This window comes from Monodelphis domestica, chromosome 1 (assembly GCF_027887165.1).
Source record: "Monodelphis domestica isolate mMonDom1 chromosome 1, mMonDom1.pri, whole genome shotgun sequence".
In the NCBI taxonomy this organism is placed as follows: domain Eukaryota; kingdom Metazoa; phylum Chordata; class Mammalia; order Didelphimorphia; family Didelphidae; genus Monodelphis; species Monodelphis domestica.
The window spans coordinates 108,569,657-108,587,368 of NC_077227.1; the positions used below are offsets into that span (position 1 = coordinate 108,569,657).

Consider the following 17,712-nt stretch of genomic DNA (forward strand, 5'->3'; position numbering starts at 1 on the left):
GCTTCATCTTTCAACACTGGGCTTCTGCTTATATGATTCTAGCCACTGATTACCCTGGAGGGAAGCAAATCATTTAAGTTCACTTCCGAAGGAATGAACACCATAACAGTGCAGGTCTCGGCCGGGAGTGCGATTCTGCAGGACACAAAAACCATCGCAGTATATGGTGAGTGCCACTTTCTGAAATGGGAAAGTTGCTTTCAGCTTAAAATGAATACCACTGGTATGAGTCTGAAGGGGAATGGGGAGGAAACTCTTCAGGTGTTGCCTAGAGAAGACTGGGAAGCAGAGGTCATTTTAAGATTGAGACTCAGAGGTGGAGAAACTTTACAGGTCATCTCTTCCAATCACCTCATTTTAAAGTGGAGAAAAAATGAAGCATTCTCAGAATATTTACTGCATTGAGTTATAATGAAAGGAAATGCTAAAATTTAATTTTATTTATCAGTCATTTCAGTTGTGTCCAGCTCTACATGACTCCATTTGGGCTTTTCTTGGCAAAGATACTGGAGTGGTTTGCCATTTCTTCCTGCAGCTTATGGTACAGATAAGGAAACTGATAAAAATAGGATTAAGTGACTTGGCCAGAATCATAAGGTGGTAAGGGTCTGAGGTCAGATGTGAACTCCTGCAGATGAGTCTTCATGACTTTAGACCCAGAACTCAATCCACTGAACCATCAAGCTGCCCAAATTTCATTTAGAAGTTAGTAAAAGTAAAGATGAAACTTTTTTCCCTTTCAAGCTCATAGATCCCTTGAAATTTATCTGTGGAGCCTGTGGATTTCTAGATAAGAATTTCTAGCCTAATCTCTTGACTCAATAGTGATACTTTGATTGCTATGAGGACAGGAGAACATTGGTGCTTATATATCCACTGCATAAATGGTGAATTGAAGTGTATAGAAGTTAAATCATTTTATCAAGGAGAAATTCTTGGTCCTATGGTGAAATTCCATTTTTTTTCCCCTGTAAGCTGCTCAGTTCTCTTCTTTACTCTTATCTCACCAACTTGACAGCAAGATAAAGTCCAGAAATTCATTTAGAAGTAAAATTGAATATAGTCTGAAGGCCAAAGAAGCTTCAGAAATGGGCATCTGGAGTGGGTACATGCTTAGTACACTCTTCAAAAAAATTGACTCAGAAATAATAGGCTGCAGTTAATCCAATGATTATTTCTTTCTTTTTTCTTTCTTTTTCTTTGTTTCTTTCTTTGTTTCTTTCTTTGTTTCTTCCTTCTTTTCTTTCTTCCTTCCTTCCTTCCTTCCTTCCTTCCTTCCTTCCTTCCTTCCTTCCTTCCTTTCTTTCTTTCTTTCTTTCTTTCTTTCTTTCTTTCTTTCTTTCTTTCTTTCTTTCTTTCTTTCTTTCTTTCTTTCTTTCTTTCTTTCTTTCTTTCTTTCTCCTTCTTTCCTTCCTTCCTACCTTCCTTCCTACCTTCCTTCCTTCCTTCCTTCCTTCCTTCCTTCCTTCCTTCCTTCCTTCCTTCCTTCCTTCCTTCCTTTCTTCCTTTCTCTTTCTTTCATGATTACCTTGAACCTATGATTTCATTACTGCAGGGAACAAAACATTTTTATTTCTTTTTTAAAATTTCTCTCTTAAACTAAAGTTTCCAGATATCTCCCTCCCCTCCTTGTACTAGAAAAGGTATAATTTATTTGTTTAAATAACAAAATATATGTGTATATGTATATATAAAATTATGACTTTTTGTTTATATATATATCAATTCTTTCTCAATATTGCTGTTGCTATATGTAATATTTTTTTGGTTCATCTCATTTTGCTCTTATAATTTCATATAGGACTTTCTATATTTTGTTTTTTGGAATATTAACCTTTGTCATTTTTTACAGTATAATAGTATTCAATCACAATCCTATACCAAAACTTGTTTTGCCATTCTCCAATTATTGGGCTCTCTCTTCAATTTCTAGTTCTTTACCACCATAAAGAAAATTTCTATAATTATCTTAAAATATATATGTTCCTTTCCTTTTTTCCTAATCACCTTAGAAATTAGATCTAATAGTGGTATTGTAACTCAAAGGATAGGTATACACAGTTTTGTAGCTTTTTCTAGGCATAATTCCAGTTTGCTCTCCAAAATAGTTGGATCAGGTCATAGTTGCACCAACAATGTCCCTATTTTTCATCATCCTCTCTAACATTTGCAATTTTGCCCTTTTATCATTTTAGCCAACCTTATAGATGTGAGAGGAGTTGTTTAAATTTGCATTTCTCTAATTTTGCTAATCAAAGCATTTTTCATTCATTATTTCCCTTGATACACCCAACCTTGTAAGGTACGTGCTATTTTTATTTCCATTTAAGAACAAGAAAACTGAGTCTGAGAAAGGTTAATTGACATGCTTAGACTTGCACAAGTAATAAGTCTGAAATAGTTTTCCAATCCAGGTTTTCCCGACACTGTCCAGCATTCTATCCACTGTTGGACACAATTGTTTTAAAAAAAAAAACACTTCTTTAGTATTAAAAAGTTGCCTTACTTACTAACTGACAAATAGTCATTTATTTGTCAGTTAGAATTTAAACCTACTCAGATCTTTTTAAAGCTAGCCCCCTGTTCACTATATGATACTAGTTCTCAGTGTGTATTTACATCTCCAGATGGATTTTAAGGAGTATAACATTGAGACTTGAAGAGGTTTTATTTAGCCAGTCCTGTCTACAGTTCATTAGAGCTACCTTAAGGGCCACTAAATTGTACAGGATCCCAATGGTTTTTTTTTATGTTTATTTAGAGTACTATGTATTAGCATTATCTTTCTTCTGTTGTAAGAGCAGCTAGGTGGTACAGTGGATAGAATTCCAGGCCTGAAAACAAAAAGATCCATCTTCATGAGTTCAAATCTGGTCTCAGGCATTTACTGGCTATATGATCTTGGGAGAGTCACTTAACCCTGTTTGCCTCCATTTACATATCTGTAAAATGAGCTAGAGAAGGAAATAGCAAACCACTCCAGTATCTTTGCCAAGGAAACTTCAAAAGGAATCACAAAGACTCATATATGACCAAAATATGACTGATACTGACAGTAAGCATACATTTTCATCTCAGACGTGGGAATAGTAGAAAAGAGAAAACATCTTTCTAAAGTTATGTTTGTTATGTGAAGGAAGGAATGAAGCCACACACTGGACTCTTAAGAAGGAAAAGCTACTTTGATTTGTTTCTCCTAAATTTGCTTCAGGGCACAGGTTTTCTTTTAAATTAAAAATGCAAATGTGCAGAATCCATCTTTGTGAGCAGCTGTAAAAAAAGAAAAAAGTAATTGGTGTTTGCCCTTTTTGTTCCTCCCACAATGCTTTTCTATTTTCAGAACAGATTTCAGTGTAATGTTCCTAATTCCCCATCCTTGCACCCTGCTGTTTAATACAGAAATTAGGGTCTCTTTTCAACTAAGGTTCCTCCTCACTCAAACCCTTTTCTCATCTGTAAACTTCACTGTGGTGCCTTTACTCTGAAGTTTGGTAAGAGCAAGTAGAAAAGGAGAAAAGGGAAGGAGAGAAGCAGGAAGATAATGATGGGGATAAAGTAAACTGGGGTCCTGAGAGTAAAATGGACCATCACAGTGAGTGCCTTCTCCCTGCTGCCATTTGGTGAGCAACTTAATTAATATGCATCTTGTTATTCTTCATCAGAGCTGAGGGAGTGATATTCATGTACTTGACCAGGGGCTCATAAAATAGGATTTGAAAAATATATCCATGGAATAGGATAACCACCATAAAAGCAAACCTGCTGATGTGAGCATCTCCAAAGCATGTGTTTGATAAGCTTTTAGTATTGTTAAGAAATATTTATGTGTGTTTTTATGCCTCCGGTGGGACTGATAGGCAGCCCATGTATCTGTTAGTCCTTCTGAAAACACATTTTCCTCGTATGGATTTTGAGATCAAACTTCTCTCCCTTTCCTTCAATTGCTCATTTAAGTAAGTTCTATAAACTAAAAGTTAAACAGGATAAAAACCTCTTCCTTAAATCACTGACCCTTTAGTCACTAAGTATAGTCTCATGTACAGTATTATTAAGTGTTATTAAGTATTGCAGTGGATAAGGAACACAAGAATGATGTGATTCACTGAGTTCTCCTGCCATTTTGTCCCCAGAGGAATTCCAGTCTCTCCGCCTTTCCTTTTCTCCAAACCTGGACGACTATAACCCAGACATCCCAGAATGGAGGCGCGACATTAGCCGGGTCATCAAAAGAGCCCTAGTTGAAGTGAGTAAAGAAAATTCCTTCTCCTGATCTAAGGACGGCCCACCGACCACCTTGGGTGGTGATGTGGCACCTCCGGACTCAGCAGCTAGAAAAGGTGTGGGATTTCAATCAAATAGCTCTCTCTGCTGGACTCTGGGGGGAAGAAAGATAAAAAAAGAAAGAAAATTGATGTCTCCTGTTCATGTGATATCTCATTTTCAGGAGGAGATGTGGGTTAGAATTCAAGCCACATATTTAATAATTGTGTGAGCCTGGCTAACTCATATAATCTCTCTGGGCCTTGGTTTCCTTATCTGTAAAATGCTAAGGCTGGACCAGGTAACCAGTAAGGTCCCTTTTACTTCTTAAGTCTTATGCTCAGATCTTCATCTCACACAATTACAAAGACCGCCTGCTAGCTGTATCCAGGGATGAAGGGATATCCATAGTTGGGAACATTTGGGAAGGGAGATAACACTCACACTTTGGTGCCAGCTCTCAGCCCTCCTACCTCATCACCAACTTCAGATTCTCCATTAAATTAAATTAAATTTAGCAAACCTATATTGTCTGAGACCTAAAACCAAGATCAGGATGTAGGCGGTATGAGGATGTGTGTGTGTGTGTGTGTGTGTGTGTGTGTGTGTGAAGAGGCAAAATGGTTAGAGAAAAAGGACCATCTCCACCTGGACATAAGCAGGTGTAATCTCTACCTCTGCCTCATGGATCCACTTAGAACACAAAAGGGGGCAGATCAGAAGTGGCAGGACTGGCCATGAGCAGATATCCTATCCTAATTCTGTCCTTCCTGTCCTGGATGTTTGTTGTCTGAGACCCTTCACTGGCAGGATGGGTCCCTCTTCACCCAACACACGATGCCCCTGGATAGATGGTAATACATCCCTCTCCTAGACCCCACTGCCAGTTCACATCTGACTTGGTGATAACTATAAGTCTGGTGATCATCTTTGGTTCTCCTCAGACTACAAGGTTCCTAGAGAACATCCTGAACTATAGTCCAGTTCTTTCTCCTTCTCCTGCCCCCCTAGAGATGAATCAAGCTGCCCTCCCTTAGTTCAGCAGTAAACTTTGCCCATTGTCCCCCCATTTATTCTCTTACTTCCAGAGATCAGGTGCTTTGCTTTTATGCCAGCTGTCTAGAAAACTAGAAGAAGCTTCTAATTACTATTCCTGATGCAGAGTTCCACATTCTGCTGAGTGTAGGGATAGGTGGATTTTATTCTTCCCAGGAGCAGAATTGAGGATGACCACTTATCATATCATTTTGAAAGTCATCCCGAAATGCCTAATTCAAAGAGCTTCTCCCACTCGACACCTACTTTTACGCAGAATACCCTTGGCAGGGGCAACCCCACCTTCTGTGAATGTATAACCATCAGTATTTTACTCGGAGTTACTAGGGAGAAAAAGTACATTTTAGAGATGATTTCTTTATTTGCTTCCTGAGTAAAGGCAATCCTGATTCAACTATCATCCACAAACATGTATTAAGCAACTACATTATATAAGGAATGGTGCTAGATATTGGAGATAAAGAGACAAAAACAAGTTATTCCTTCCATCGTGGAGTTTAGATTCTATATAGCAAGAATTCTATTCATTGGGAAGCAGAATCTGTCAAAAAAGTTTTCTTGTCCAAGAAACAGGCTTTATAGAACTTATCATAAGACAATCTTATTTTTGAAATGGCTTCATAACACAAGCCCTAAGCTCAGATTTCGAGTCAAGCTTCCAGGGCTTCAGAGGCAAATACATTCTCTCCAGTAAGACTCTTCCCTTCTTTCCCCTTACCTTCACGCCCTTTAGCAGTAAGACTTATTAGTTTATATGAACAGACATTATTCCTTGCACTGTTTTTCCTTGACTTTGATGAGATTTTCTTTGTCTCCTCCTACCAGGCCACTGGTGTTTCAAGCCAACACATATTGGTGGCAGTGCTTCCAGGCTTACCCACAGCTGCTGAACTCTTTGTCTTGCCCTATCAAGACACTACTGGGGAAAATAGAAGATCATCAGAGGACCTAGAGCAGGTGAGTCCATCTGGGGAAGAACTGGAGCATCTCCCTATAATCTGAAACACAATCTCTTACAGCATCCAGACTTCTCATTAACCATCTGACAAGATGGAGAAGTTCAGGGATGGGTGAAGAAAATTGAAACTAGAAGCCAGGATGTCAGCTCAGACACTGCATGGACTCTGCAAAAGCACTCAAGCTCTTTGGTCCTACATTTCTGAATCTACAGTAGAGATGATTATACCTGTCTTCATTTCTCATAGTATTTTTTTAATTTTATTTTTATTGTCACGCAAAACATACTTTCATATTGGTCATTGTTGTAAGAGCACATTCATCTATAATCAAAACCCAAGATGAAACCATAGATACACTGATGTGAAAGACAACTCCAACGGTTCTTTCTCTGGAGGATGGAATTACATTCTCTGTCATAAGTCCTTCAGAATTTTCCCAGACCATTGCATTTCTGAGAGTAGCCAAGTTTTCACAGATAATCACCATCCAATAATGCTATTATTATGTACAATTCTCTCCCAGATCTGCTTATTTTGCTCTGCATCAGTTCCTGCAGATCTTGCCAGCTTTTTCCGAAATCATCTTGCTTATTCTATCACCAACACGTACCACAATTTGTTCAGCCATTCCCCAATTGATGGACATCCCCTCAATTTCCAATTCTTTGCCACCACAAAAAGCACAGCTATAAATAGTTTTGTACAAGTAGGTCCTTTAACTTTTTTTTTTTATAAGTGTGAAGTGGTACGTCAGAGTTATTTTAATTTGCATTTCTCTAATGTAGAGTGATTTAGAACATTTTTGTATGCTTATTGATGACTTTGAATTTTTCTTCTGAAGATAGCTTGTTCATATCCTTTGACCATTTGTCAATTAGAGAATGGCTTGTATTCTTTATAATTTTACTTAATTCTCTATGTTTTGAGAAATGAGATCTATATCAGAAACATTTGTTATAGAAATTTTTTCCCAGTTTGTTGTTTCCCTTCTAATCTTCGTTACATTAATTTTGTTTATACAAAGCCTTTTAATTTAATATAATCAAAATTATTCATTTTAAATCCTATAATACCCTCTATCTCTTTTTTGGTCATTCATAGTATGTATTAATGAAAAAATTGTTTAGTGAGCAACCAGGAAGAGGAAGGACCTTGAGTTGATGTCATATGAAGATCAGTTGTGGGAACTGGAGAGATTTAGCCTGGCGAAGACTCAATGGGGACATGACAGCTGTCTTCTTGAATTTGAAGGGATGTCATTTGTAAGAAAGATTTGGTTCTATTTGGCTTCAAAGGACAAAACTAGGAGCAATTGCAAAGAAGTTACAAAGAGGCACATTTAAACTGGAGGGGGGAAGGGCTGGAAATGAAATTCTTAGCAGTTATAGTTGTTCAGTTAGAATTGTTCAAAAGGCTTCTCTAAAGCAGTGGGAAGTTCTCTCTCTTTAGTGGTCTTTAGGTAGAGGCTAAACAACCACTTATCTTGTGGTGCTGTATTGGGCATACTTTATGTATATGGATTGAACTAGGTCACTATTATCCCTTCCAACTCTCAAGTTCTGTGATTCATTGATGACATTGATGGTTTTCACCAGCATGGATATACTTTCCAGGATTTCCAGGAGTAAGTCCTTCTTGACTTTTAATCCTGTGAGATCAGAAAAGAATACTTTACAGACCCTTTGAAAGGATGTGAAAAATCTTTGAAAAGATAAACATCCTAGGGAAATGCATTTTCAATTCAGTTCAACAGAGTTTTTTTTAGTTTTCTAAATTTTTAATATTTAAACATTTTGAATTCTAAATTCTTTCTCTCCCTCCATCCCCTATTGAAAAGACAGGCAATATTCTATCCATTATACATGTGAAATTATCAAAGATATATATCCATGCTAAATATAGTGGGGGAAAAACCCAAGAAAAATAAAGTGAAAAAAAAAGTTTCATTCGTCACTCAGAGTTCATCACTTCTCTCATTGGATGTGGATCGTGTTTTTCATCATTGTGGATCACTATATAATCAGAGTAGCTCTGTCTCTCATAGTTGACCATTATTACAATATTTTTCTTATGGTGTACAATGTTCTCTACATTTTGCACCAGTTCATATGTGACAGCATTTTTTTTCTGAAATAAACCTGCTCATTACTTCTTATAACACAGTAGTATTATATCACAATTGTATATCACATGTTGTTTAGCCATTATCCAATTGATGGGCATTCCTTCAATTTCCAATTCTGTACTCCCATAAAAAAAGATCTGCTAAAATAGTTTTGCATGTATGGGATTTTTTTTTTGCTGTTGCTTTTTATTTCTTCTCTTTGAGATAAAAATGTAGTAGTGGTATTGCTGGGTAAAGAGTACACAGTTTTGTAGCCCTTTGGACATGGTTCCAAATTGTCCTCAGAAGAGCTGGACCAGTTTACAACTAAACAAACAGTATATTAATATACCCATTTTTCTTCCTCCCCTTTGGAATTTGTGATTTTCCTTTTCAATCATTTTACCCAATCTGATAGGTATGAAATGGTACTTTAGGGCTGTTTTCATTTTTATTTCTCCAATGATTGGGGATTTAGAATATTTTTTATTCATCTGCTTATTGATAAGCTTATTGATTTGGTTTCTTCTGAAAACTGGTTGTTCATGTGTATTTACAATTTGTCAAAAGAGGAATGGCTCATTTATATATATATATATATATATATATATATATATATATATGTATATCTTGCTCTATTCCCTATAATTTTGAAAATTTAGTTCATTACAAAAGAAATAAATTGTAATAATTTTCCCCATTTTCTGGCTTTCCTCTTAATTTTGGCTACACTGGTTTTGTTTTTCAAAACTATATTTAATATGAAAATGGAATTGACTCTGTTGCCTCCTGGAAGATCATCCTAGGTTCTCTCTCTATCCCTTCCATCCTCTTAAAATCTGAAGAATCTTACTATCACTCTGGTAGGGATTATACTTTGTTATTCATCAGAATAGTTCATCTAATGTCCCCATGGAAACAAAACTTAAGTCAAGATTATTAAAGTCCAACAAATCAATGGAATGAAAAGAATTCCCACTAACTTCAAAGGATACACTGACTTCTCTCCCCCTATCTTTTTCATATGGTTAGAAGTTCAGGGCTTATCTTTAATTAAACCTATTATCTACCCTCATGATCTTTAGTTGTATGAAAGTGATTGAAAATATAACAGCCTTCTTAGCAAAAATAAAATAAAAGTTCTTCCCTCCCCAAACTCATCAAATTATAGGATGCTTTTTTCTTGAATTTATTTCTTTCTTAATTTATTACTTTGAAATACCCAGGTAACTCCCTTTCTCCCTGCCTTCCACTTAGATTAGGAATCAATTGACAAATATATATATATGTGTATATTTAGAACTATGTCTTGTCTTGCTTATTTCTGTTTATCAGTTCTTTCTCTAGAAGTAGACACATACAAGTTATTCTTCAAAAAATATTTCTTTTGCTGTGTTTAGTGTTCTGTTGCTTCTGCTCATTTACCTCTTCATATCTTTATATAGGTCTCTCCATGTTTTTTTTTAATTAACGTGTTTGTCATTTCTAATGGTACAGTAGTATTCCATCACAACCATATGCCACAGCTTGTGCTGCTCTAATAATGGATATCTCCTCAATTTCCAGTTCTTTGCCACTACAAAAGGAGCTGCTATTAATATTTTAGAGCATATAGTTTCTTTTCCCTTTTCCCTAAACACCTTAAGAAATAAATCTAATAGTGTTATTGCTAGGTAAAAAGGTATACAGAGTTTTATAATTCTTTGGACATAATTCCAGATTGTTCTCCAGAGTGGTTGGATTGGTTCTACCAATCTACCAAGAGCTTACTAGTATCCCCATTATTTTATTATTTTTATATTTATTTATATTTATATATATATTTATTATATATTTTTATATATAATATATAATTATAATAATATGTTATTTATATATATCCATTATTTTATTACTTCATTTGATTTCTGCGCCTCTTTTTTCATGTGGGCAATTTTATCTTTTAAGCTGTTATTTTCTGTTTTAATTACTCTCATTTCTTTTTTCCACTTTCCTTCCCATTTTTCTTCTATCTTTCTTACTTGGTTCCTGAATAACTTTTTGAGTTCCTAGAGATCTTGTGATCAATTTCCATTTCTTTGGGAAAGTTTAGATATGTTTGCTTGTTTGTCACTCTCTGCTGTTGCTTCTGTATTTTGTTCTTTTTCTCCATAGATATTATCCAGGATCAAAAACATTTTTTGTTGCTGCTTATTTCTTTTGCTACTTGTGGATTGCAATTCCTGCATGTTGGTGGACATTGCTTTCTCAGCTTTCTTCTCACAGGGCTTTGCCTTGATAATAGTATCTTCCAGACAGTTCTTTGTGTAGCCTATTTTAAAGCATTTTGCCCTGAGGCTATTTTTTCCAATCTCTGATGCCTCTGCTGTAGTCAGCCTTGTTTCTGCCCAGTCTTATAGCTCTGCTGCCTAAGCTCTGCACTCTTCAGCCTTGGGTCCAAAATCTCACTGCCAAGACCTTGCACTGTCCTCCAGGGTAAGTCTGTGGTGCCCTCAGCCAGCCCCCAAGAGATTAGAGATGGGGCAGCCCTCAGGCTGACTCTGGTGCAGTAGGTGGTGTGAGGGAGGGCTGATCAGCTCAGGCTTTGATAAGTGTAGTGTTGCCTCCTTAGAGTGGAAACCCCCAAACACTGCCTACCTTTAAGGCTGCATCCTGTGGGAGTACCCTTTTACTTGTCTGATTTTGATTTCTGTCCTTTTTGAGACACTTTGTATTAATCGGTTAGAAGGAGATTCAAAAGACTCCTGCTACTCTGGGACCATCTTAGCACCTCCCCTACCCATCCCCATTATTCTAAATCCTCTCCAACATTTTATCATTGCCTTATTATCATTTTAGCTAATTTGATAGAGTTTTCCTTAATTTTTTTTCTAATCCATTTTCTAATCAATAATGATTTTTCTCCATATCTGACAGTTCTTTCATTGGTATTGATACCTGTGTATTAGGAAACCTCCTCTCCCAATGCAGATTAGCAATTTTCCTACAAGCTATGGTCTTAAAGAAGTACAAAAGGGAAGTGAGAGGTCAAAGGATTTGCTGGAGCATGAAATGCCTTGTCAGAGGCAGGACTTGAATTCAGGTCCTGAGTCAGAGGCCAGCAGTCTATTCATTGCAGCCTTTTACTGATAAACTCTTCATCTTCATCTTTATCCTTTTCTCCCTGTCTAAGTAATGTCAAACCCTGCTTCCTCTGTGAATTTGAAGTAAAAGCTTTCTGTAATCCTCCAGATTTCCTCTGTCTGTGCTTCCCCTGGCCCTCAATTTCAGTTAGTGTCTACAAATGATTCTATACACCTATAATTTAGTGGGCCATAGGGTGGGCCATGGCTTTGGCTATATAATTGAAAGAGACAAAGGCCTTTGGATCCATAGAACTCCAACTGTTCTGCCTCTAGGCATCTTGTTGTAGATCCTACTTAGATGAAATGATAATCTTCCAAGATATAGAAATGATTTGAGGTTTCTATCCAGCTATTTTCCTGGGAATCCTTCACCTGCATTTCCTTTTTTTTTCCTTTTTGTTCAGATTACATGTTGATAACAATTTTTAACAATTGTTTTCTGACATTTTGCAATCCATGTTTTTGTCCTCCCTTTCCCTTGTCCCCCCTCCTCAGGATGGCAGGTAATATGACATAAGTTGGACATGTGTTGTCCTATAATACATATTTCCATGTTTGTTATATTAGTGAAAGAAGACGCATATCACTTATATTAGAGAAAAATTCACAGAGGAAATAAAGTGAAGACTGGTATACTTACACTTTCCTCTTTATTTTTATTTATTTTTTTCTTTCTCTTTCTGAGTCTAGAAAGTTTGCTTAACATTTCTTGAAAAGCAGAGAAGAAAAAAATATAGCTATCTGTTGGCCATGAGGGGAGTTCATAGTGTCTCTGGTAATAGCTGTCTCTCTGGCTTATCTTTCCCCTCTCCTGCTTCTGCCTTCATGCTGTCCTGCCCCCTATCTTCTGCTCTCAGAAGTCTAGGTGGTATCTATTTGCCCTCTTGTGGTAATGCCATAAATCACCCTCCCACCATTTGGGCCAAATCTCATAAAACATCCATTTGATTTGGGGTCTTGAGTTCAACTGCTGGCACTAATGTCCACAGTGGCCTTCTTTGCTTTGAACATGATTCAAAAAGATTTTTCTCTTGTTTCTCATTTTTTCTTATAATTTGTCTAGCACATTATGTGGCTTATTATAGATATTTAATAAATACTTTTTTAAAAACCCTTACCTTCCCTCTTAGAATCAATACTAGTATTGGTTACAAGACAGACAAGTAGCAAGGTCTAATCAATGAAGATATAAGTGACTTGCCCAGGGTAACACAACTAGAAAGTATCTGAGGCCAGATTTGAGTCCATGAACTCCTATCTCTGAGCTTGGTTTTCAATCCACTGAGCCATCTAGTTACCCCCATATTTACTTATTAATGTAAGAGATAGAAAGGATTTCAGTTCTGACAAGTATGAATATATATTTATGGAACTAGAGACAGTAATAGAATCTCAAAACAAGAGTTCTTAACCCTGAAGTGAACTCTGGATATCATGAGTTCTATAAATATTTATGGGGAAAAATATATTTTTAAATTTCCATATAGTTGTTTTCCTTTGTAATCCTATATATTCTAATTTATTCATCTAAAATATTATTCTGAGAATGGGTCCATAAATTTCACAAGATTTGCAAAGAGATTTAGGACACCAAAAATGATTAAGAATCCCTATCTTAGACATATAAATTTAGACCTGGAAAAGATATTATAGGTCATTCAGTCTTACCCCCTTAATGCAGAAGAAAAAATTAATGTCCAGAGAAATTAAGTGATTTACCCAAGTCAAATGGAAGTGAATAACAGAGTTGGACTTTGAACTCAAGTCCTCTGACCCTCCATCTGCCACTATTTACATTGTACAACTTTGGAACTATATTACAGCTAATCCAATCAAAATTATCACCTAATGCAGGAATCTTATCCCTATAGCATTCATAATGGGTGAGCATCTAGTTGCTACTTGAATACCTATAGTGGCAAGGAACTCATTACCTTGTTGAAGACCATACCATTTTGTGTCATCTCTGATTCTTAGGAAGTTCCTTCTTTTATTGAGCTAAATCTTCTTTTATGTAATTTTATAATTATAACAATTAATAATTATAATAATCATAAATTATTGTTCTGCAGGACCAGTTATAAATCAGAAGCACCACTAGAACCCAGGTCTCCTTGACTCTGATGATAACTCTATTCACTGCACCACATTGCCCCTCACACATACATATGTATATTTTATGTGTGTATGTGGGTGTGAATATATATTTGAGAAAATCATGGTATCTAAATATACCCATTTATTTTAGATACATTTAGATAAACAGATTTTAAGGCAGATTAATTACATTATAATGACAATTAAATACAATTATGGGATATTGTTTCCCTGGATCTTGGCTCTAACCAGAAGTGTCATAGCTAAATACTATATCCAGAATGTTAGATACAAATATTGGAAACATGATTAGTGTCATGTACTATCCATATTGAGAGGACAGGAAGTCTTATGTATCTCAGGCAATGGATGCAACCTGATAGGAATGGCTCAAATTGGAGCTAAGTAGTCTCTGGAGCTCCATTACTGGTTGAGGCCTTGGGGACCTCTTAGCCAACCCCTTTGACTCCTAGTGACATCTTGGATAGAGCACTGGAGCCTGGAGTCAGGAAGACTCATCTTCATGAGTTCAAATCTGGCCTCAAATACTTACTAGCTGTGTGATTCCAGGTAAATCACTTAATCTTGTTTTCCTCAGTTTCCTCATCTGTAAAATGAACTGGAGAAGGAAATAGAACACCACTCCAGTATCCTTGCCAAGGAAATCCCAAATGGGATCATAAGAATTGGACACGACTGAAGCACGACTGAAGCACAACTGAAGGACGACAAGGCAAACTCTTGCAAGAAGCTGATTCCTCCCTTTCTGAGTTTACCTGTTCTCTGTCCGGTATATAACTCTATATGTTGCCTCAAATTAGAATATAAATTCCTCAAAAGTAAGGACTATTTTTTGTCTTCCTTTGGACCTACAATTCCAGACACATAGTAAACCAGCTTGTTGACTGACTCATTTCATTTTATAGGTGAGGAATATGAGGCCTAGACTTGGCAGGGGAACAATTTCTTCAAGGCCAAATAAAGACTTAATATGGGTAATGTGCTTAGCAAATAGAATGCTAGATTGAAGAAAGGAAGACCCATTTTCAAATCCTAACTCTGGCATTCTTTGCTGTGTGAATGTGAGCAGCTAGGTGGTATAATGGATAGATCACTGGGCCCAAAGTTAGGGAGGGAGGACTGAGCTCAAAATCCAGCTTCAGGTACTTAATGTATTATCCTGGCAAATCATGAAACCTCTTCCTGACTCAGTTTTCTCATCTGTAAAGTAAAGCACCCAACTCCCAGGGTTGTTGCCCTTTTAGTGGAAAGTGCTTTGCAAACCTTGAAGTGATATATAAATGTTAGCTATTATAATTTTTTTAACTTCTCTGTTTTTTAGTTTCCTCATATACAAATTGGGAATACTATAACTTGAAGCACATACCTCACAGGCTTGTTTTGAAGAATACATGGAATAATAAGCCAAACACTTTGCAGACTATAATGTTTTATGTAAATGCTAATTCTTATGATTTAACAACTGAACTCAGAACAGAACCAGAGCTCTCTTATCCCTAAATAAGAGATGCCTTCCCTCTCTACCATATCCCTTAAACAGAAGGAAAAGACCTTTCTACACTCAAATTATATATATATATATATATATATATATATATATATATGTATATATACACATATATAATTTTTTTTAAATTGATTATTTTTTAAACCTTTACCTTCTGTAATGTTGTGGAAAAGAGAAAATGAGAAAAAGACTGCAACAGAGCAGGAGAAACTGGGGCTGCTGAGCTGTCACTCAAGGAGAACATTCTAATTGGAATGATAACCAGAAAAGACTGTTGAAAAGGAGGAGACAAATTGAAAATCTTGATCTCTTTGCCTTGGAGACAGAAAGGAAGAAGGGTCTCTTGGCTTGGGGACAGAAAGAAAGAAGGACAAAAGTCCAGCTCTCTCTGATTTCTCTGCTTTGCTACAGTGACTGAATTTCCAGACCTGTAAACCAATTTTCCCAATCTGAACTATATTCCACCATCCTCCAACCTAGGAATTGTTCTACTGTTAGGGAAACCTCAAACCCTCTTTCCATTAATTTCCTTATCTTTCCCTTCTTCCCCAATAAATCCCTTACTTAATCTTAAAGAAGAGAAAGAATATTTTTTGAGACATCATAAAACTCACCCTGAGTTGATTTAGAGAGATCAACAGAAGCATCAATTGGAAGGGAAGGGAAGAAGGAAGAGAGGAAGAAGGGAGGAAGGGAGGAGATTAGCAGATCTGATCTTTAGTTATCATTTATCACTTAAAATAATCCCTTATTACAATTTGGCACCCCAGATGGGACCCCTTGTCTGAGTCTATGGTATTGGGAATGCCATGTCTAGGCATTATCTCTTTTAATAGAAATCTCACTACTGTTGCTGTATCATTTTTCTTGGATGGGCATGCTTAAACCATCTTGTCAGTCTATCCACAATCACCAATGCATATTTGTATCCCTTGTCTTTAGGCATGGTAATATAATCAATTTGAATACATTGGAAAGGCATATAGCTGAGTGGTCTGCCTCCCAATGCTATGTTCTTAAATTGTCCTTGATTATACTTTCTGCATGTTTCACATGCCTGACAATTTCTAATGGCATTTGTTGTTATTCCTGGTACCGTCCAAAATCTCTGTAAAAAATATAGTTTTTTAGGGAGAATAATTTTACCCCCTTGAGCAATCCAAATGCCTTTGATTAGTTTAGCACCTAGATGCTCCTTCCATGACTATATTTCTTCTCTGTTGTAGGCTTCGGTGAGATTATGCCTTTCAGAGAGAAATTCAGCACACAGTGGGGTCTGAATCGCAGCTTATTTTGATGTTAGGTTTGCTCTATCCTTCCCTAGGGATATTCTATCTTTTCAATGAGTATGTGCCTTACAATGGATTATGGCCACCTCTTTTGGAAAGTCTACAGCATTTATAAGACAGTCTATTTTGGTTTCCTCACTGAAGTGTTATACCCTCTGTTTTTCCATATGTATGACAACCAATGCACAGAGAAGAAAGCATAGTTCAGATCCAAAAAAGTTTAGCTCTTTTCCCTTTAGCAAACTCTAAGGCCAGGAGCAAAGCCTTGAGCTCAGCACCCTGGGCACTAACATGACTAGGCAATGATGCATGCCAAAGTGTTTTGTCATAGTCCACTACAGCTGCTCCTGTGACTTTCCTCCCATTGTGAATATAGGAGGACCCATCCCTGTATTACTCTATTTCTGGATTGATAAGAGGTGTGTCTTTAAGGTGTTCATTGGGTTTGTGCATCATTTCTACCACTTGATTACAATCATGTAATTCTTCTCCACCCATTGGCAAATCAGGAATCAGAATCACTGGGTTCAGTGGTGCACATCACTGTGAATAGTGATGTTATTATTGCCTAACAAAATTATTTCATCCTGGGGTATTCTTGCATCAGTGAATGAATGCATATTCTGCGACCTCAGCAGTTTTTCTATTTGCTATGCAGAATATACATGCAATTTACATCCCAGTATTATATAATATGATTTCTTGACCATCAGAACTGTAGCTACTCTGCACCTGAGGCAATGCACCATTCCTATACTGAATATAATGGTCCTAAGGCAGAAAAGTGGTAAGGGCTAGGCAATGGGGATTAATTGACTTGCCTAGGGTCACATAGTTGGAAGTGTCTGAAATCAAATTTGAATCCAGGGCTTCCTGTCTCTAGGCCCAGGCCTCAATCTACTGAAACACCCAGCTGCTCTGGACTTAAACTTAAAAAAAACCTAATATGTAATTTAGAAGGGTTTAAGATTTTTTTTTTGTAAAGACATTTTAAGATTCCCAACTAAGATATTTTATAAAGACATTTTATTACATGTAATAAAAAAATTTCCACATGAGTTTTCCAAAGTTATATATTCTAAATTGTTTTCCTCCTTTCCCTTCCTTCCCCCTTCCTGGAACTGGCAAGCAATTCAAGGGTTCAAGATTATTATAGCAGAGAATAAACAAGGAGAAGCCAAATAGATTTTTATACACCAAGATGGCAGAGGTGGGGGGAGTGTTTTTAATGTTCTACTCTAGTTTTGAGACAAGATTTAGGCAAGGCTCACCTTTGCTCATTTTCCATGAACCT

The 17,712-nt window shown here is 36.6% G+C and overlaps 1 protein-coding gene across 3 annotated transcripts in view; it reads left to right on the forward strand.

The window, feature by feature from the left end:
- SORCS1 (sortilin related VPS10 domain containing receptor 1) overlaps positions 1 to 17,712 on the forward strand; it is a 757,576-nt gene that overhangs the window by 704,668 nt on the left and 35,196 nt on the right. For all 3 annotated transcript variants that reach the window (XM_056804202.1, XM_007479039.3, XM_007479040.3), the window contains exons 21-23: positions 43 to 166; positions 4,131 to 4,243; positions 6,142 to 6,273. In XM_056804202.1, coding sequence (XP_056660180.1) covers positions 43 to 166; positions 4,131 to 4,243; positions 6,142 to 6,273 — 369 coding nt within the window. The remainder of the gene's footprint in view (positions 1 to 42; positions 167 to 4,130; positions 4,244 to 6,141; positions 6,274 to 17,712) is intronic.